We start from the raw sequence: 21,174 nt of genomic DNA on the forward strand, positions 1-21,174 counted from the left end.
CCCCTCACAGAGGGCGTGTACACAGGGAGACCTCTAGGCAGGCCCAGGTGTGACTGGTTTGACTGGCATAGAATTTTTGGAAATTTTGGCCCTGAATGCTACAGTGCACATGGCTCCCTCCCCCACAGCCCATGCCCCCGAATGGTTTTCTGAGCTTTTGTTTCCTTCTGACTTCTTCACCCCCAGGCTCAGTAACTGCTCTGGCCTCTCATGGGATGGCCACTTGCCGCGGCCCCTACCCCAATCCCAGACTCTGACCTCTCCTGCCACTGTGACCTAAGCGTGCACAAATCCCTTTTTCTCCATTGGTCTGGCAAACAGGGTTGGAATGTTTTCAAAAGGAATTTTACCAGGAAGCTGAAAGAAAAACAAAATCCAAAAAAGGAAAAGCAAATCAAGAGGAACGGATATGTATCCTCGGATATGTAAAGCACGGATTTGTCATCCTGAGACTGAGACACCCCAGCCCAGGCTGGCCTGGGGAAGTAGTTCCAGCAGCTCTGTGTCCCCCAGGCCCTGCCTCACTTGGCCTGTGAGTTCAGAGTGGTCTTCAGTTAGAGCAGCTTAGGTCTGGGGGCCTAGCACCCCCTTGCAGGGCCTGCTTCCTGATTGACCCTCCCTAAGGGCATCCTCCTGTGGCCCCTGGTCTTGCTCAGGAGCACTGTCCCCCCAAAACTTGTGTGTTCTGCCCCTGCCTTTCCCACCCCATTAGAAAGACAGGCTCCCATCTGCCCTTCCAGAACCTTCTGTGGCTCTGGCCCTGGCAGTCTGGCTCCATTGCTCTGTTCTATTGTTTCGTCTAAAGGTTGTTCACTAGATAGCCATTACAGGTGGTTCTACCTACTTGGTCTATTTTAAGAAACCCTCTGGTCTTAACCATCTGGGACTGGTCTCTGGGGAGGGGGGCTGGGACCACTGAAAGAAGGAGTTGTCTTCCCAGGACAAGTTGCAAAGACCAGCAGACCAGGAGAATCCAAAGGATGCATGTAATTCTTCCCTCAATCACAGAACAGAGCTAAATGTCTCTCCCTGAGTGCCAGTGAACCCCTGATTCCGTTCAAACTCAGAATTCTTCCCATATCTCCCGGTACCCTCCCCAAAATGGCGCTCTGGGGAATGAGCTCACCGCACTCAAGTCATGACAGTTTTATGGTATCAATTTCTTAAGCTCATAGAGTCCACAGTGCAAGGAAGGGGTTTGTCCCCCATTTTCCCACCTCCCTTCTTTCAGCTCCCTCCCTGGATCCATGCTGGTCCCTCTGCCTTGGTAGCTAGGAAGGGCCTCACCCCTCCAGTGCTGGTCAGTAGGTCCTCCTTCCTTCTTGTACCAGGCATGGCTGGGGGAGAGGTGAGCCTGGGGGAATGAATGGATGCCTCCTGAGAGGCCCTCCTGAGAGGGGTAGCTCTGTACAGCTCCTTTCCCTCCTGCCTGTCCCGCAAGCTGCTGCTGCCCTCTGGGAAGACCTCTGGCTCCCCTACCTCCCGTGATCCAAGTGGGTGGGGAGCTTGGGGGATAAGGCCGCTTCTCAGGCCAGAAGACCTGGTTGTGGGATGGACGGAAGGAGGAGAAAGCAAGGGCGAGGAGTCAGCCTCGATGACCTTTGGCTCCTTAAGGGCTCTGGGTCTACTTTGTGCTTATTTTGTTTTGCTTTCATCTGTTTTCACAATCCCCGAAGGAGGAGAACTCTCCAGGAGGCCGGGCAAGGTGGTCCCCCAGCTGCAGAGACGCGCAGGCCAAGACTGACACTCCACGGCGGGGGGTGGTTTGATTTTCTTCTTGGTGGTCTTGGGCACACTTCATGAGGAGTCTGTGGGGGAAGTCCAAGGAGAGTGGAGTTACCTGGCTGCTCCCTCTCTCCTGCCCAATGGCCTGGGCTCCCTCCTGGCCCCTCCCTAGAATCCCTCGGTCAAGGTCACCCCACCACCTCAGGAGACAGACACTTACTGGCAGCCTTGGGCTTAGGACAGCCAAGCTGACTTCTTTGGGAAGAGATCCGAGAGTCGGGGGGCCAAGGAGGCAGCCCTCTTCCCAGCTGCTGGCTGCGGTGGTTCTCCATGTCCTCTAGCCAGTCTGACCTCCACTCCCACAGCGGCAGGGAGAGGGTGGAGGTCAGGTAGAGGTCATCCCGGGGGGAGGGAGGTGAGGAGGCATCTGTCAGGGAGGGTAGATTTATTTGGAGATGGCTAACCTTCACTCTGAGGGACCAGGTTAGGGCAGAAGGCTTAGGGCCTGCTTAAGGCATACTCTCAACCCAAAAGATAATTTAGCCCCAACTCGGCCCATTATTTCTGGGGGCCATTGGGTCCGATGGTTTCTTTAGAGAGAATAATTCGAGCTGTTTCCTCGTAGCCCAGCTCTGGCCTTCTATCCATACTGTCGCCCTTCATTGCCCGGCCCCCATCCCAGCCATCTCTCTTTTCTTTCTGTCCTGGATAATCCTTGTTTTCCCATTTACCACAAGCCTGGTTGTTTTTCCTGAAGGCAAAGGATAGAGTTAGGGTTCATAAGGTGGGGATACGGGGTCTGACAGAGTATATGAGGAAGAGGGGACGCCTGGGTGGCTCAATCCTTTAAGCCTCTGCCTTCGGCTCAGGTCATGATCCCAAGGTCCTGGGATTGGACCCTGCATCGGGCACTCTGCTCAGAGAGGATCCTGCTTCTCCCTCTGCCTGCCACTCCCCCTGCTTGTGTTCTCTCTCTCTGATGAATAAATAAAATCTTGAAAAAAAAAAAAAAGGGAAAGGGCACAGGGAGTGCTGAACTACTGTCTGTTGACATGGCGATAATGGTCCCACTCTGCTCAACAGGCGGAGGGGTGAGGTTCTCCTCACCCCGATCACAGACAGGGCAAGAGGAAGGGTTTGTAAGCATAGCAGGGGTAAGAGAGAAAACAGAACTTTCTATACTGAGGAGGATCTAGAACGGTGGGTTTGAGTGAATAGAAGAGGTGGGAGCAATCTTTCCCAGAGACCAACATCTGGGTTAGGAGGAGGAATCTGGAGGGAGGGCAAGGGGCCACGCAATTGGCTGCTTCTGGGCTTTAGCCTTGATCATTTTGTCCTTGTTCTATGGGTGACCTTGGGCATGTTAAAAAAAAACCTGTTTGATTTATAGTTCCCTCATTTGGAAAAGAAAGATAAAGAATATTCCTTATTCTTCATAGAGTTGTTAATATTGAATGTATATAAAGCACTTATCCTGGGGCCGGGATGTAGTAGTCATTCAATAAAAGCTCGCTGTTTTAAGGATAACCACGAAGACAATGTTAGGAAGCCTTGCCTCTTGGGGAAAAGGCTGGATTCTTCCAGGAGCTGTGTCTGTTCCAAGGGGTGGAGGTGAGAAGTGAGGCAGGGTGATCTCACATACCCGTGAAGACGCAGTCCACCTCCCTGGGCTCCAGACCAAAGCCAAAGCTGTCCACGGCCATTGCCAGGGCCCGGGCGAAATGGGCATCAGCGAGGAAGGAGCCATCCGAGGAGCTGACCAGGCTGGCTCTGGCGCTGGGGGCGTTGTCCTCAGAGGCAGAGCCCCAGCCGTTGGCCAAGGAGCCCTCGCTGGGGGTGGGGGTGGAGCAGGGCCGGGGCGGGCACAGCAAGCCCCTCACTTCGGACCCCACGCCTCCTCCAGCCCTGCCCACATCTGCTAGCTCCGAGGCCGTCGGGATGCTGATGTAGCCATAGGTGACAGGGGGGGAAGGAGCCCTGGGCACAGGAGAGACACTATTCCTGGAAAAGAACAAAACCGAGAAAGGACCAAGGTTGGGGTGGGCAGGCTGGCATCAGGGAAGCGTTCCCGGCGAGAGAGGGTGGGGCCGGGGAGAGAGAGATACTCCTGCCCCTGCTTATCCGCCAGTCCTTTGGTCTCCCTCAGGGAACTCACCTGGGGGTCTCCTCGCCTTCACTGAGCTCCAGGCACAGGGCCACCTCCTCAGGAGTCAGCACACTGTCCTGATCCTCCCCCAGGGATGACAGTGAAGAGCTGGACAGACGACTGGACTCTGGGCTGGGACCAGACAGGGAAGAGGCCTGGGGGCTGGAGGGGCTGGGGGGACTGGAAGGGATCAGGACTGGGAGGGGGGCTGCTGGCAGTGGGAGGGAGGAAGGCGCTTGGGGCTCTGCAGAGTGCCTGATCAGGGTAAGAGAATGATGGGTGGTTAGTGCAGCCCAGTCCATCCTCCCCCAACCCCCATCATAGATCAGCAAACGCCCCTCGCACGCCTAGTCCCCCAGCCCTGCTTCCTGACCCAATGCCCTCTTACTGCGTCTGCTGACTCTGAGCAGGGGCTCCATGAGAAGTGAGGGGTGCTGGGGGGAGAGGCCGTGAAGCCAGCTCATTGGAGGAGCTGAGGAGCTGCGGTCCTAGGGCCCTCCAGGCCACCAGAGCCTGGGGCACAGCTCCTGGGAAACAATAGCCTGGGGGTGAGTCTGGAAGAACCCCCATCAGCCCCAGACCCCACCCCCACCCCCAGCTTCCTGTCCCCACACCCCATCTCTCCAGGCTCCTCAGGGGCCAGAACAGCCACCTGCCAGGGCTGCGGGCCCCTACACCCTGCCTCACCCTCTCATTTCCCTTTTCGGGCCTCTTCTCACCCGGGCTTTGGGAAAGGTTCTTGGAGCCTCTATTCCCCAGCTCCCAGGCCCAGAGCTCCAGAGGGCGGCCGGCCCGGAGGGGCGGGGAGCTGTTGGCTTGCTGCAGCTCTGCAAAGGCAAGAGACAGTGGGTTGGGGGGGCAAGCCAGGATGGGCCTTTCAGACTCCAACCATAGGCTCTATCTTCAGCCCAACATTCAGCTAAGCTTTAGAGTCCCTGAGCCCAGAGAAAAGAGGGAAGAACTCCCTCCATCCTCTCCACCCTCATCCAGGCAGCTATAATAAGGGAGGAAGGTAGTACTAGGCTTGGAGTCAGAAGACCTGTACTCAGAGCCCAGCTCAGTTCCATAGCTGCTGTGTGACCTCAGGGATATCCATTAACTTCTCTGAGCTTTGGTTTCATTTGGGAACACTCGGTCAAATGATAATTTTGCCAATTTTAATTTATTTATAAAAAAAGATTGGGAATTTCTGGTGCCTAAAAGAGACTTTGACCATTGTATTTTCCTTATAGTATACATTCCAATCTTCCTGATCTCTATACCCTCACATTGCTACTTCTCTCAGGAATTTTGGCCCTGTGAAGACAAATATCCCTTCTTTTCTTGGAGAGAATCTGTTAATTTCCATCTCTCACAATACAAATATTTTGCATGGTTCTGGATCCTGCCCTGAGAAACCCGAGTAGATCTCACTTGGGAAGAAGTGTTGGATTGTCAAGTTGAGCCAAAGTGGGTGAGACAAACCTGCACATGCCGGGTGTAACAGGAAAGAGTCAGCCGAGAAGAAGAGGACCTCTAGAATAGGAAGATGTGTTGGTCTCACCAGGGGAGGCAAAGCCCTGCCCATAGATATTTGGTAATATTTGTTGAAAGAATGAGCAAATGGATGGATAATATCAGAGATGAAGATGTCAACACAAGGTGAGAAGAATCACAAGATGGCGGCTACCATCTGGCTCACTTGGCCGCTTAAGAGAGAGGGCTCTGAGTGAACCGTGACAGTGGAGAAGCTGAGGTAACTGAAGAAACAGACCCAGCTGTGTGCAGTGACCGAAGAGCATGCTTCTTGGTCAGGCCAAACCAGAAGTGAACCAGGAGGGTAATCAAGGGAAGAGAGTTCCCCAAGACCAGAAACCAGGAAAATAGCAAGGGAAGGGAAAAAGAAGCAGCCTTCAGATTAGTGTCACATAATCAGAAACTCAGTTAGGAAAGGGGTTCCTTCCTTGGCAAAACCAGAGACCAGGCAGGACCCTCGAGGCAGAGTTGTCTAGTCGGTCCGATCTCAAAGATTTGGAGGTCACCATGGGCAGCTTCAGAGCAGGACAAGATCAAGGCTATGGCATTCACCAAGACTATCTGGACCCTGGGAATCCATGTACAGTGGCCAGACCTTCTGAGCCACTGGGATGAAAACCCACACAATGGCTAGACTTCCTCCATCAAAATTTCCTTTTGTTCCTAGGCTGCTTTGTTTTTTGAATTTATTTCCTTTATTTGTTGTGTGACCTAGGGAGTACTGGAGGCCAACTTCAGGTGCTCTAACTCTGCTCTCAACAGCTTTGTCTCGTCTAGTTCTGGCTTCCTGAATAAGCTCAGAAAAGGGGACACGTGTTGGTTGGTTGGTGTGGACAAGGAAGAGGAAAGGCCAGTCCTAGAAAAGGCCACTTTTGTCCCAGCCTGTTCTATTTCCTCTAAAGGATTCCCATCACAAAAGCCTTCCACCACACTTGCAATCACTTAGATTTTAGTTTTCAGTGTTATTGGAGCCAAGTGTACGATAAAAATGTTATCAAGATGAGGTCAGATCTCATTGGGCATACCTGAATGGCAATAAATATTTGTTTGAATTCATTCAGTGTTTAGGACGAAAAATAATGGACAAAACATGAGAGAGTGCAGTTGTGGTGGAGAAAAAAAACCCAACTAAGGTCAAATAATAAGAAAAAAGGAATAATGATGTCAAGGGGAATAGCGGGGCACTGAGAAAGCTTGCCAGTGTCAGAAGACAAAGAATCCTCAGTCTTTTGGACTCAGGGACAGCAATAGAGCCAATTTCATGGCTCTGGACAAGACCATGGCATGGTCTTGCTGCTGCTGGGGTCCCGGGAACTGGAGGTGGGCCACTGAGTGTCCCCGGTGCAGGAGAGCTGCTGTGATTGACCAGTGGGGCTGGGGTGAGGAGACATAGGCTGGAATGGGGACCAAAGCCTCATCTCAGAATTGGAACCTGTCTTAAGAATTGGCTGTAGAAAACTACTCACTTCCCCCACCCCCACCCCAGTAGTATTAATGTTCTAGAATGTGCTATACGTCATATCCAAGTCAGTATAGTTCTCCATGGGAAGGCAGGTTTTTAAAGGGGACTTTTTCAACCCCTTTTTAGCGGCTATTTCATTACCACCTAGAATTTCTAATGCTAAAGTTCTGAGGCAGTGCTGGAAAGAATGCCAACTTTGCTAATATTTAGAGTCATAAAATTCTGGACACTGGACAAGGTCTTAATTACTCTGAATCTATCTTTGTCTTCATGAAAGTTGGATTATATCCACTTTAAAAAAAAGAATTGGCTGTAGGACATTTGTAAGGCTTACTAATCAGCACAGAAGGCGCACGAAGACAGCAGGTGGAGTGCAGACCAGTGTTCAGCAAGGAGAGAAAATAGTCAGTGTTAGAATAGAATCCCTCAGGGGTGCTCCCAGAGGGTGGCCTTGAGAAGCGGGCCACTTTGGCTTCAAATCTGAGTTCAGCAGCTTACAGGCTTGTGGGATTTTGAACAAGATACTCATTTCTGATCCTCTTTCCCCATCAGCAAAATTAGAGAAATATTACCTAGCCAAAAGGTTGGAGGGTGTTTTTAAAGGAAATAACAAACACGTATAAGTCACCTAATATATAGTAGTTGCTGAAGAAACAGACCCTGATTTTTTTCTGTCTTTGGGAAGGCAAAGCTGGTAGGCAGAAGTCAGGAGAGATATCCGGGCAGAAAGGAATTACTCACTCTTTTCTGGAAAGTGAGTTGGGAGTCAGTGTCTGGGGAGGCCCCAGGCATAGTGCACAAGGAGATGAGGTCACTCTAGCACTGGTCACATGCTTTCAGGTTCTAATGTTGCTTATATGCTGGTCAGCCGCTCTCCTTAGACTCTGAGCCCTTAGATGGCAATAGCCATGTCTCGTGTCCCCACGGCTGGCTTACAGTGGTGCTTATGAAATGTTGGCCAACTTCAAACAAATACCGAAGTCGGGCTCACGACTGCTGTGGCCAAGCGGAAACAGAGCCCAGCCTAAAGAAAAGCAGAGGCCGGCACAGCCCTCCCTAAGTGCTCTGGTGATAGTGGGGAGACCCTGTGTCCACCAGGACAGGACTGGAAGCCACCGGTGGGATACAGCCCACATCCAGCTGCGAAGCCCCCAGGCCACGTCCCACCACATTCCCACTCCTATGCCCTCCTGCCACCTGCTCCAGGCTGTGTCTCGCCTCCCCATCCTTACCCTGCTTCTTTTTGGCCTTCCAAGCCTCTGCAGGGGCCAGAGGCAAGCGGGGGGAAGCAGGGCCCCTGCGGCTGCACAGGCTGTCTGGACTGGGCCAGGGGCTGGAGAGTAGGGCCAGCTGGGGTGGGAGACGCCTGACAGCTGGGGTCTTGGGGCTTGGCCGAGCTGGGGGGCCGGGAGGCAGCTCAGCGATGAGGGAACCATAGAAAGTACTGGTGTCGGGAAGCAGGGGCACGCCAGGGCTGCGGGGATCCCAGGAGATCACTGTGGTAGCAACGACAGGAAGAATTATGGTGAGTGGATCCCACCCTGCGACCCCCATGCCTGGCCTTGGGGTCCCCCTGCTCCCCAGCTGGGCCCTGGCCCCCCACTGGGCATGCTCACAGGAGCCACGACAGTCTAGTGGATCCCGGCGGTCCACTCCCAGCCTGCTGCTGAGGCTGCTGCTGCTGCTCAGGTCCCGAGAGCCCGAGGTGGAACGCCAAGTGTCTGCCAGCCAAGGGGAGTCGCTGTGATCCATCCTGGGGCAATGGAGGGTGGGGTGGGGCAGGAGAAAAGGGGGGAAGCGAGAACATAATTGGCCAAGACCTCCAGCTCAGAGGGGAGCCGAGGGGTCAGTAGAGCTTTATTCTCCCTGCTTGCTAGCCCTTCACAAACTCCTGAAGATCTCTGACCTGGTGGCCCGAACTTAGTGGTCTTTTCTTATCCTGGGATCAGGGGGAGTCCAGGTGGCCCAGAACCAGGAAGCAATGAAGAAGGACAGCTATGTGCCCAGACAAAGAGGACACAGATGTGGGGGCAGACAAACCCGCTGTGAAAATCCCCGTCTGCCTCAGCCTAGCTGTGTAGCCCTGGGCAGCGAGGTCTACTAGCCTCTCGAAGCCCTGGTTCCTTATCTGTAAAAGGCCACGAAATAAAGCTTTCCATATAAGGCTGATATTGTGAGTTGAAATAAGGAAACGTGAGATCACTCAGCTAGGAGCAGGAGTTTGCTACATGGATGTTGCCTTTCTCTGTCTAGTTTGTTTCCTTTTGAACTGGGTGCCCGCTGGCTGCCAAGAATAGGGATCAGAACAGAGCAATTCTCTGTTCTTCAGTGGCTCCTGATTTACCAGGATAGAGCCCTGCTGCCTAGCACGGCTAACAGGGCTAACAGACCCCTTGGTTGGGCCTCCAGCTCCCTAACCTTATCCTTTACTCTGACCCCTCATGCACCCTATGTCCCAGCCAGAGCAAATGGCTTATCACAGGGGAACTATGACCATAGCCAGCTAGTCCTTGCTGCTCCTTTTCCCTTCCCCTTCTTACCGTTAGGGTAAACATAGAACCTTCCTCCCATGTTCCCCCACCCTACCCTGCCTCCACATATCTTGTACATGTTCCTGCATTTCTTTTCTTTTTTAAGATTTATGTATTTGAGAGAGAGTGAGAGCAAGAGCAGGGGTAGGGGCAGAGGGAGAGGGAAAGGGAGAAAGAAACTTCAAGCAGACTCCCTGCTGAGTGCAGAGCTAGATCCCCTAACCCCAGAGACCATGACTTGAGCTTTAATTAAGAATTGGCTGCTTAACCAACTGAACCACCCGGTCACCCCCATGTGTTTCTGCGTTTCTAACACCAGATTGCCTTCCTATAGGTGCACGGCTGTCTCTCTGCTTAGAGGGAGAGTTCCTGGTGGGTGGAGCCTGTGCTAAAAAAATGAAGGGACAGAACAATCAAAACGGAATCTCTCTGGGGCGCCTGGGTGGCCCAGGCAGTTAAGCGTCTGACTCTGGGTTTCTGCTCAGGTGACCTGAGCTCAGGGTTCTGAGCTCGAGCCCCATGTGAGGCTCTGCACTTAGCGTAGAGCCTGCTTAAGACTCTCTCTCCATCTGCCCCCCCATCTCATTTTATCTCTCAAGTAAGTCTTAAAAAAAAAAAAAAAGAATGGAATCCCCCTCAAACACAAGGGTTAAAGTCCCAGGGTATCCAAGGGCTCCAGGGTAGAGCAGACAAAGCCCAGGAAGTAGCTGGAAAACAAAGGCCAGCGAGCACAGAATAACGCAGGAATAGGGCCCAGTTAGCTTGAAACCTTGCTCTGGGCTGAGACACTGACCGCAAAACGGTAGCCAGAGGGCTGGACATGCCCAGCTCAGAGCAGGTGTTTGATAAATTTCTGTTGAAAGATACAGAGTTAGAATGTAAAGCCCTTCAGAGGAAATCCATTGAGATAAAGAACAGGAGCAGGTGGGCAGAGAGTTGAAGTGGTTATTTAGTGTAAAACTCAGCCAATAAGACAAAAAAGGATGTTTTCTTTCTTAGCATCATGTCTTACAGCTGCAGACTCGCTCTGGCAGCCAAAGACCCTTGGAGCAGGTGTACCTGCCAGCGGACGGTGATACTGAGAATCGAGTGAGGAGGGAGAAGCAAGACCGTAGGGGCAGAGCGCCCTCTGCTGGAACTGTGGGTGATTACTGTGACCGAGAGATCCCTCAATAGGTATATGATCTGAATGCAAAGGCACTGTGAGGTAGACACCAGGTATACAGAGAAAATGAGAAATTAGACTGGTCTTCCAGTGCTAGGTATTCCCCACGTAGCAGAACGAGTCAGCAAGAGAGTCTAGCGAGTATTAGTGAGAGGTGGGGACAAGCTCACCGATTAAGCTTGGGGTGTTACTAGCTGAGTGGTCTCGAGCAAAGTCACTCAAGTCAGGAGTCTTTGTTTACTCAACCATCAAGTGGGGTGATAGGAACATAAATGGAAGAGAAATTAATTCTCCCTTGGAGTTCGGGAGAGATTTGGGTAGTAGGGTCCCAAAGTGCAGTGGTGGCAGTAGGAGAGATAATATTCTATCCAGTTCTCCATCCCTGCTCCACTGTCCCTTGGCCCCTGCCCCTGCCACACCTCCAGCCCCTCCCCCATCTCTCACCTGTGCTTTAGGATGGCGTCCTCACTGGTGTATCTGTACAGACCTGGGAGAGGGTAAAAGGAAGGCTAGATCCAGAGTGTCCAGCACCAGGCCTGAGCTCTAAACACCTGTATTGTTCGGCCTCGACCTCTTGGGCGTCCATCGCCTCCTCTCACCTGGGCCCAGATGCACCCCAGCTCGGCGCCGGCGGTGGACACACACGGCGGTGCCCAGCAGCAGCAGCCAGAGCAAAACACCCCCACCAGCAATCACTTCTGGCCGCTTCAAGGTGGCCCGCAGCTGCTCCAGGGTCCAGGGACCATCCCTGAGTTCTTGGGTGGCTCGCTCCATGGTCCGCTCTGTTCAGGGATGTGAGCTCAGTGGGCAGGGCGGGTTGGGTGATGAGAGTGGGGCAGGGGTGGGGTGACAAAGGTGGGGCAGGGGTGAGATGAGAGTAAGGGGAGAGGAAGGTGGGAAGGGGGGCTCACAGGGTATGGGTGGGCTTGTGGGCACTGGCCTCACCTAAAAGGAGGCAGACAGGGCTACTGGGGGGCCCTGTTCCGGCGCCGGTGACAGCAGCCACTTGCACGCAGTAGGAACCTGGCTTTCGGGTGGCAATCTCCAGCTGGGTCTGCTCGCCTGCCACTGTCCAATTGGCTAGGGGCAGTGAAGTGTTGCCTAGGCTCCAGACCTGAGGCACAAGCAGAGGTCAGCACTTATCCCCCTGCTCCATCCCAGGAGCTGAAACCTTCATCTCTGGGCATGTGACCACCCTGCCCTGCTGCTTGCCTGGGGACCTTCCGTGCGCCCCGTGCGGCGGTACTTCCTATTCCTCTCTCTGTACAGAGTGAGAGAGACTTCTCTCTAGCCTGACAGAAACAGGACCAAGGCAATCCACTAAAATAGACACCCTGCCATGGTTCCCAACCTTCACTGTGCTTTAAGGTCCCTGGGAGGGTTTGCTAAAAATCCAGGTTTCTGGATCCCCGAGTTTCTGATTCACGGAGCCTTCCAGGGAAGGACTCAAGGATGTGCGTTTCTAACACATCAGGCGCTGCTGCTTCTGGTCCCAAAACCACATTCTGAGGCTACTGGCTTACAAGGTGGGAGTCAGACATGGCCTGGTTTGATTCCTGTTCTGTTTCCCACACCCGTGACCTTGGCCTCACTTTCTGTGTCTGGAACGTGGGGCTAATAACCTGGGACGGACTGTGAGCCAAAAATGAGATCAGGTAGGAAAGGGCTTGGCAGGGTCCGGCAAACCTTCGCTCAGTAGCAGTGAGTGTCCCTTGCTTCTCTGCGGGGGGGGAGGGCAATTCCCAGCACCCCAAGCAAGGGTGTGAAGGGTGCCAGAGAAGAGGGATGTCCTGGTAGGACCAGAAGGATGTACCTGGTAGCCCCGGATGATGCCATTGTGGTTTTCAGCAGGTGGTGGGACCCAGCTCACAAGGACACTGCTGTTGCCAGGTTTTAAGGTCACCTCCTGGGGAGGGGCACTGGGCACTGGAGTGGGGGAAGAGAGGCTGTAAGGCATGGTGCAGGAGGGGACTCCAGGAAGTAGAGCTGGGGACAGGGATGCGGTCACAGACCACACTGATAAGAATGAGAGCTTCCTGCAGCTCAGCTTGCTGGCCACAGCAGAAGGGAGTCGGGGAGTAAGACCCACCATCCCCCCAGACTGGAGTGGGATAGTCCAGAGGCCCACAGACAGCAAGGGTCCAGCCAGTATCCTGCTGAGTCCTGCGGGCATCTGTCTCTGACCTTGCTCGGGCAGCCTCAGGAGCAGCACGTTGCTTTCAGGGCCTTGAGCCCGGCCGGAGGATGGTCTCACTTTGAACTCGTAGTCTTGGCCCCAGAGGAGGCCTCCGAGCTCCGCACTCTGCCAGCCGGCCAGCAGGGCCTCTGCCCATGGAGCTCCCGGGCCTCCTGGGGCCGTCTGGACCCTGAATAGGGCTGTGTAGGACTGAGCAGGTGCGGCAGGGCCGCTTACCTGGGAGACAGTCCAGAGGAAGGATGGGGGTCAAGGGGGTTTATGACCAGTTCTTCCTTGAACTCTGGACAGGCACCCATCCCTAGGTCCTGGGCCTTACCTTCCAGCTGAGCCACACTGCGGGCTCAGGCCTGGTGCTCTTTGCCGGGTCTGGGTTCAGCAAAGTCACATTTTCCAGCTGAATGTGCACAGCCAACAGCTCCAGAGGCTCCTTATAGTTTTGGGGCTCTGTGGGGAGCAGAGGGCTGGTCTGGGGCCTATAGGCCAGAGTGATGAGACTGAGGAGTGAAACATCCCCCAGACGTGGAACAACCACAATTCCCAGGTTTCCCAGTCTAGAGCACTCCTGTTTCTCCTCTAGGATGGGTAACTTCCCTTTAGATGGGGTCCCCATCACTCTGATCCCCATCCCAGTTTGATCTGCACATACCCTCAGCCCAGCCCAAACAAGGCCCTACCTTGAGCTGACCACCCTCGCCTTACCCTGGACAGATACCCTGGCTGCCCGGCTCTCCCGCCGTCCTGCACTGTTGGTGGCCACACACATATAGGTCCCCGCGTCGCTCTTCTCTGCTCTTGCCAACTGCAGGGAGCCCCTGGAGACCTGTCAAGGCCAAGTGCTTTGTGGAGTCTTCCATGTGGGGAGGGGCTCTGATGGGGAAGGGCAGCTTAGGCCCCTCCTCAAATGCTGCAGGGCTCAGGGGGCAGGGGCAGGTCCCTCCCTCCAGGTGTGCCCCGTTCCGCTCAGGAGAAAGTACGGGAAGGGGGCCACACTTACCATGTGCCGCCCTGGCTGTAGGTTCAGGGGTTTGCCATCCTTCCACCAGGAGACTGTGGGCTCTGGGAGGCCCCGGGGCGGCCCACACTCCAGAACCATTGGCTCACCCACTGTGGCCACTGTATCCTGTGGCTGGGTCTGGAAATCCTCCCGAAGGTCTGCAGGGATGATGGTGCGTCGGCAGGGGTCCCTGCCTCGGTGCCTCCCACGACACTCGCCCCATTCGGCTTTACCCACATTTTCACTGCCCTGTGTTCACTCTTCAGAGCCCCCCACCTCAGTTCTCCCAAGCCCAGGCCTTCCCTCACAGACGAGCCCCCAGGTACCCTCACCTCGGGCCTCGGGCCCCACGTGTGCCCCGCCCTGGACCCCCCTCCCAGGCCTTACTAGCCGCAGACAGCCGAGCGCCTCTGCTGACCACTGTGCCCAGCCGGTTGCTGGCCTCGCAGGCGTAGACACCCAGGTCTGCGGATAGGGCCTGCTCGTCGTGGGCACGTCCGGAGGCCGGGGGCCGCCACAGCAGGAGCGTTCCATCAGGCAGCAGGTGGTGGACGTCTGGGGGGGCCATGCTCAGGGGCTGTCCATTCAGCAGCCAGCGGATGGTGGGAGGCGGCTGGCCTGAGGCTCGGCAGCTCATTTTGGCGGGGCCTGCGCCCTGGAGCATCTGGTCCTGGGGGTGGACTAGGATCTGGGGTGGAGAGTCCTGGGCCATGCCTCCTGCAAGGGAAAGGGGGGGTGGACCCCACTCTGACTACCAACGGGACCCCGCAGATCCCTGAACATCTCTTCTGCCTTCTCTTGTCTGAAGATAACTTCTGATAACAACCTAGCAGCGAGGGGAGAGAGCTAGCACACAGGGCGTCCAGGCAGAGCTCTTAATCTGTCTGTCTTTTGGTCTCTGTCTCATCCATACATCGTTATCATCACCATCCTTATCCCCATCCCATCATCGTCCTCATCTCTGGTCCCCCTACTGCAAAAGGGAAACAAAGGAGCAAGGCGACCTCTTCTCCCCGGGCTAGGCCTTGGATCAGGGGAGCAGGGGCTAGGAAAGGGGAGGGCAGCACTTACCCGTGACAAGCAGAAGCAGGAGAGGCAGGGGCCCCGGGGCCCCAGGGAGGCTTCCTCCTCCAGAGCCCATGGCTGCTCTCGGGCTCCTATCGGAGCAAGCACTTTGTACTGCTGCTCTGAGCTCACAGCGGAGGGAAGGAGGGGCGGGGAGGGGTGGTGGTGGTTGTTTGTGACCGAGACTCTGCCCCAGGAGGGAAGCAGCTTTGAGGAAACTCATGCTTCCTGCCTGGCCCTCAGAGCCTTGGAGAACTGGGAGGAGACCAGCAGAGAGAAACTCTGGCCTTGACCCTCTAACCATAACCCTGACTCCAGCTCTGGCCCTAAGCTTTACCTTGGGGTCGAGTCTTTGATTTCCTAAAGGTGACCTTCACACTGACGTAATTCCAAGCACAGCCTTCAACCTCTATTTAAACCTTGATGCCAACCAATCCTAGTCCCTTGGCTCCAAGCGCTTCCCTTGCCACAGTGGAATGGAGACCCAGCAGTGGTGACTCAGGGCACCACAGTGAGAAGCTGAGGGTAGGAAAAAAGTGGACCAAGGCAGCAAGGAGGAGGGAGGCAGGAGCATATTGTCGTGCAGTCCACGTCCCCTAGGATAGGGGGGTGGGCAGGGCAGAAGATGGGAAGGCTTTAGGGGCTCCAGAACAAGTTGGGAGGTGCTCACGGTGTGTTCCTACTTGGCTGGGAGACAAAGGAAATAAGCTGTGGGAGACCTTGGGCCAGTTCCTTCACCCTTGCAACTCCGTAGGGTTTGTAATAGTAGGAATAATAGTGAAAGTCTCCACCTTGAGGGTTGGAGTAAGACTGAGATGCGATCCTGTATGAAATCACTTAGAACAGCACCAAATGCACTCTCAGTGACGGGTAAGCCTTAGCTAATATTGTTATTTATTTATTTTTACGCACATGCCATCACTGAAACTATTCAAGCATCCTTGGCAGGTATCTTTCTCAGGGTCTTCCCAGCCCTGCAGCCTGGAAGCAAGCCTTGCAGCATCTGAGCCTGCAATGTCCGTGCTCACCCTGCCGCTCCTCCCTGCCCCCTCCCCTAGAGAGACGCTGCTCTCCCCTCTCAGAGACCAGCTACTGTTTACAGGTCTCTTCCTCCCAAATCTGGAATCTCAGCCATTTCCTGGAGCTGTTCCCGGAAGGCCAAGGCCAGGCGCTGGGCCTCAGCGGAAGAGTGTCCAGTCTTTGTTCCCCATTGTTTCTGGCCAGCTCCTCTGTGGGGCCCCTAACACAGCTGACTCCCTCCCTTCCTCTCCCTTCCCTGCCTGGCCTCAGCACCAGCCCCAGCTGTAGCCACAGCCTTAGGCCTCCTTCACCCCTCCTCTCTCCCCTCAAATGCAGACCAACACTGATAAAGATAGAGCAAGAGATCACCCTAGTCTCTAGAAACTGGGCATTTCTAGCAGGTAAAGAGCAGACAGAGTGAAAGCAGCATAGTGATAGAGCTGGAAGGTAGGAACTGGGGTTAGAGAGCAGCATCTGGTGTTTCGGAAGTGCTATTTCAGAAGGGCAGTGACAAAGTCCATGGCAGGGGCATAGGCGTCTGTGTGCCCAGCAGAGTGGAGTAAGGTTTACGGAGTCCAGGATCTGGGAGGCCAGAGTGATGAAGGAGGTATTCATGTGAACATTGAGGTCATCCAAGGACAAGACAAGGAAGGATGTTGTGGGACAGATGGATTTACTGTACCTACTGCCAACTTGGGATTTTTCTCGGGTCCAGAGCCCCCAAGTCCATCTGACCCCAGACTACCTGCTGTCGGTCATCTTTCTGTAGTCTCTTCTGCTTATCCATTGGACTTGGGGAGCCCAGCCAAGTTCTCTGCTAATGATTTGAACCAACTGGATCGTACTCAAATCTCTACAACTGATAAAGATGGTATAATAGGCCGGCAAGTCTCACAGGAATTCAGACTCATGGCTAGCCCTATCCTCAGGTACCCAGTAGGGAGGGGTGCCTCTGCTGAACAGCAGGAATGGAGCTCCAGAAGGAGGCTACAACAGCCCGAGGAGCTGCCCCAGCTCCACAGTCACATTCCTCATCCTTGGAGATCGCCTGCAGCGTTCACCTCCATTCCCAGACTCTGACGAGCCAAGTGCTAAGAATTGGGCTTTCCTGGGAGACACTGAGACTCTCCTCACTCAGTCCAAGCATCCAGAGTCCTCAGAGATTGTGGAATGATGGCCAAGGGGACTTCCCAACAGTAAGGTGTGTCTGGATGGCTCCCAGGGATCACAGCGCTCATTTCCAGCAACCGCACTTCGCAGCATCTGTGTTGTCTCATTTCCACACATTAAGGAAAAGCCAACGGCATGAGTCATGTGGATGAGGTTAGCCCATGGGGACTGTATCCAGTTATTTTAAGGACGCTCTGCTCTGGGGCCAGTCACCAGATCACACAGAATCTTCCTTCACCTCCCGGTTTTAGAGTTTTGTGTTTTTGAGAGTAATTCTTTAGTTGCTTGTAAGAGGGAAGAGAGGAGAGGAGTTAAGTGTCCTCCTGAGGGACCCTCCAGGGCACATGGTTTCCCTCCTTTGGCTCCTTGCTCCTATGTTCTCTGAAGATGCAGCCAGGACTCCTGCTGGGCAAGCTGGGAGGGCAAAATACATGAATTCAGGTGGGATTTGCAATTAGCCACACTTAGGCATAGATCCTGGTTTGACCACTTACTGGCAGAGAGACCTTGAATAAGTCGCATAACCTCTCTGAGCCCCACTTCCCTTATCTGTAAAATGTTTGCATCAGGTTTATGGGGAGTGGATATGGAAGTGCTTAGAAAATACTAGATGTGTGTTAATTATCTCTTGTGTGCCCTGGGAATACCATATCTCCTCTCTGACCCACACAGCCACAGCTAGCCCCAGCTACCTGGAGGCACTCTTTTAGGTCTTGAGATCCTACCCTTTTGGTCTTCTGGTTTTGCTTTATTTTTTCCTCTTTGCTTAAGTTGGTTTGGTCCCAATCTTCAAGTTCTCATTTTTGTTGCAGGATACCCATGGCTGGAGGGAAACTCAGTCAGGAGAGGAGACTGCAATGAATTTCTCTAAGCTGAATGGGAGGGTTGCCCTGATTGCTACCTCACTGCCATAGCATCTGTTCTCTGGTTCCTGGGCCCATGGGTGTCACGGGAAAGTTCAACATCCATGGGGGGGACTCATATCTAATGATTTCAACACTACAGTTTCTTGACCTTTGCAACACCAATGACTATGTGTCACCCTAGACCAAACACTGGAGACTAGATCAAATGGAGATTCCCAAGGCTTTCAATTTTCATGTCCAAGAAGAAAAGAAGTTCAGTTACTGTACTTTGTGTTCAACTGGTCAATGCCTTCCAGGACTTCAAAGACCACCAGGAGCACACTAGTTTCAGAATATACGGGGTTTATTACTCCTTGCAGCTAAGGAATGCGCACATCATGGAGAACTGTGCAGGGTCTCAGTGAGAGACACTTAGTTGTTCAATAAGACACTTAATAGGGTGTTAGAAAGAACCAATTATGGGATTTGGGCTTTGACTGGCTGATATTGGGGAGGGTCCTGTGAAGTGGAACTTTGCTCTAAATTGGGTGCTGTCACGAATCAGGGACAAATCTATGATTCTTTGCAGAAGAGCGTCTTTGATCATTTCCTTGCTATGCAGTAGATCAAGTCATTCTTCTTTTTCTGTTATGAACAGTGCTGCCCCTAACCTTCATTTTCTATGTCTCCTAGTGTAACTAGTAATCTAGTAGTAGGATTTCTGGGCCATGGGTCCTACAAATATTCAAGTGTAGATGGTCACCATTGTTTTCCAAATCAGTTGGTTGTACCAATGTCCTTGAACCACATCCCCAGAACAGCTGGTAGACCTCTTAATTTTTGACAGCCTAGCATGTAAAATAATATTTTATTATTGTCCCAATTTGCACTTGCCTGATTAAATAATAAAGCTTACCACTTTTTCAAGTGTTTACTCACCATTTGCATTTTCTCTTCTGGGAAGTATTTGTTTCTATCTTTGGCTCATTTTTTTTTACTGCTTATTTGTCTTTTTCTCAATAACTTTTAGGAGTTTTATATAAGCTGGATAATAATTCTCTGTGGATTAGAAATGTTGCAAAAACAAGCTTGGCCTTCTATTTTTCTCTTTCTTTATGGTGTAACAGATGTTCTTAACTTTAGATATATTTATTTTTATGCTTAGTGTATTCTTTCCATTTTTGAAGAAAACCTCTTTTTACACTAAAAAGCCAAAAAGATAATCTCCCATATTTTCTTCTGAAAGTATGAAAATCTCACATTTAAGTCTTTGACCTATCACTAATTGATTATTTTATATGGCTTATGTATATATATATATATGTGTGTGTGTGTGTGTGTGTGCACATATGTATTTTCAGAGAGTCAGCAATACTCCCAATACTACTTATTTAGTGACTTGCCATGATTCCTTGTTACCCACCAAATGTCCATACATATGTAGCTTGTTTCATTGGCCTATTTATCTATCCCTGTGTGAACATCACATTGTCTCAATTATTAGAGCTACCTAATAAATCTTGAGACCTGAAAGGGTGAGTTATTCTCCCCTTCTTTTTCAGAAGTGTATTGGCTCTACTTAGGGCTTCAGTTTGTCAAGTTCCTTGCAAACCTTGTGGACCTGATTGAATGTATAGGAAGAACTGACATCTTGTAACATTAAGTCTTCCTATTCATGAACACGTATACCTTTCCCTTTATTTCGCTCTTCCTTCACACCTTTCACACTTTCTTTCTTTCTTTCTTTAGCTTTCCTTCTTTCTTTCCTTCCTTTCTTTCTTTCTTTCAAGATTTTATTTATTTATTACAGACAGAGATCACAAGTAGGCAGAGAGGCAGGCAGAGAGCATGGGGGGTGGGAAGCAGGCTCCCTGCTGAGCAGAGAGCCTGATGTGGGGCCTGATCCCACGACCCTGAGATCATGACCTGAGCCGAAGGCAGAGGCTTAACCCACTGAGCCACACAGACACCCCTCCTTCACGTCTTTCAATAATGTTTTAGATTTTGCTGCCCACATTTTGTTAAATGTGTTTTTCGCTGACTCCTTAAGCAAAGACAGCTGCAGTACTCCCTACTATCCTGTACACTTGTTCCTGTGCAATGCTTGTCACCCCTCCCCCAAAGAAGTAGAATCTTTTCCCCAAAAGCTCAACTGGCCTCGTGATTTGCTTTGACCAACAGAATTCAGTGGAAGTGATGTGATGTGTGGAACGTTCAGATCTAAGCCTCTAGAGGGTTTGCAGCTTCTACTCTTGACTTTTTTTTTTTTTAAATGTTCAGTTAGCCAGCATCAGTTTTTGATGTAGTGTTCAACGATTCATTAGTCGCGAACATGCTCTTGACCTTTTGAAACACCTCTCTGAGGCTGCTACACGAAGAAGCTCGGTAGAGATGAGCTATGCTAGCTGAGGATTCTTAAGACCTACTAGCCAACCACCCACCCGTATCAATCAGCAGACAGGTGGGTGAGGCCATCTTAGGCACCCAGATCCAGCTCAGGATAGCAGATGATGTGGTCACACAAGTGACCCATGGCACCAGCAAGTGAATCACTCAGCAAGTCCAACGCAAACTGCTGACACAAAGAATTGCGACTGAATAAAATAGCCACTCTTTTTTTTTTTTGAAAATTTTATTTATTTATTTGACAGAGAGAGAGAGAGAGAGAGAGGGAGGGAATACAAGCAGGGGGAGTAGGAGAGGGAAAAGCAGGCTTCCCCCTGAGCAGGGAGCCTGAAGAAGGGCTCCATCCCAGTACCCTGGCTGGGATGATGACCTGAGCTGAAGGCAGACACTAAACGACTGAGCCACCCAGGTGCCCCAAATAGCCAAGTAGCTGCCTTTTTTTTTTTTTAAGATTTTATTTATTTATTTGACAGACAGAGATCATAAGTAGGCAGAGAGGCAGGCAGGGAGAGAGAGGAGGAAGCAGGCTCTCCCTGGAGCAGAGAACCCGATGTGGGGCTCGATCCCAGGACCCTGGGATCATGACCTGAGCTGAAGGCAGAGTGGCTTTAACCCACTGAGCCACCCAGGCACCCCAACTGTTCTTTTAAGTCACTCAGTTTTGGGGTGGTTCCTTACAAGGCAGAAAGAACTGAGATACCCTGACATTTTGTCTCGTAGTTTGTCAATTCTTTTGAGTTGTCTATGTAGGAAAGCATATAATCCAAATATGAAGTTTTTGGTTTTTTATTTCCCTTCTTTATACTTTTTTTTTTCCTGCATTGCCAGGATCGTGTTGACCAGAGAGAGTGACCATGGGTCTCTTTGTTTCCTTCTTCACTTAGAATGAATTCTTCTAATGTTTCTCCATTAAGAATGAGGGTTGGGGCACCT

General features: G+C 52.2%; 1 protein-coding gene across 1 annotated transcript; it reads right to left on the reverse strand.

Annotated features, from left to right (window-relative positions):
- Positions 1-969: 969 nt before the first annotated feature.
- Positions 970-14,973, reverse strand: ROBO4 (roundabout guidance receptor 4). Its single transcript, XM_044258126.1, has 18 exons — positions 14,807-14,973; positions 14,123-14,452; positions 13,736-13,893; positions 13,441-13,561; positions 13,058-13,185; positions 12,729-12,957; positions 12,358-12,470; positions 11,490-11,658; positions 11,144-11,326; positions 10,989-11,031; positions 8,465-8,601; positions 8,081-8,344; positions 4,591-4,698; positions 4,260-4,398; positions 3,881-4,126; positions 3,368-3,726; positions 1,946-2,152; positions 970-1,808 (listed from the first exon to the last, which is right to left on the reverse strand). The coding sequence occupies exons 1-18, from the start codon at positions 14,874-14,876 to the stop codon at positions 1,798-1,800; spliced, it is 3,015 nt and encodes a 1,004-aa protein (XP_044114061.1). The 5' UTR covers positions 14,877-14,973; the 3' UTR covers positions 970-1,797.
- Positions 14,974-21,174: the final 6,201 nt, after the last annotated feature.

This window comes from Neovison vison, chromosome 7 (genome assembly GCF_020171115.1).
Source record: "Neovison vison isolate M4711 chromosome 7, ASM_NN_V1, whole genome shotgun sequence".
NCBI classification, from domain to species: Eukaryota; Metazoa; Chordata; class Mammalia; order Carnivora; family Mustelidae; genus Neogale; species Neogale vison.

Coding starts and splice junctions, on each gene's coding strand:
- ROBO4 (XM_044258126.1), bottom strand. CDS start 14,876: ATGGGCTCTGGAGGAGGAAGCCTCCCTGGGGCCCCGGGGCCCCTGCCT. Junction 11,032..11,143: donor TGGGGTGCATCTGGGCCCAG/GTGAGAGGAGGC, acceptor ACCCTCTCCCAG/GTCTGTACAGATACACCAGT. Junction 8,345..8,464: donor ACTAGACTGTCGTGGCTCCT/GTGAGCATGCCC, acceptor TTGCTACCACAG/TGATCTCCTGGGATCCCCGC.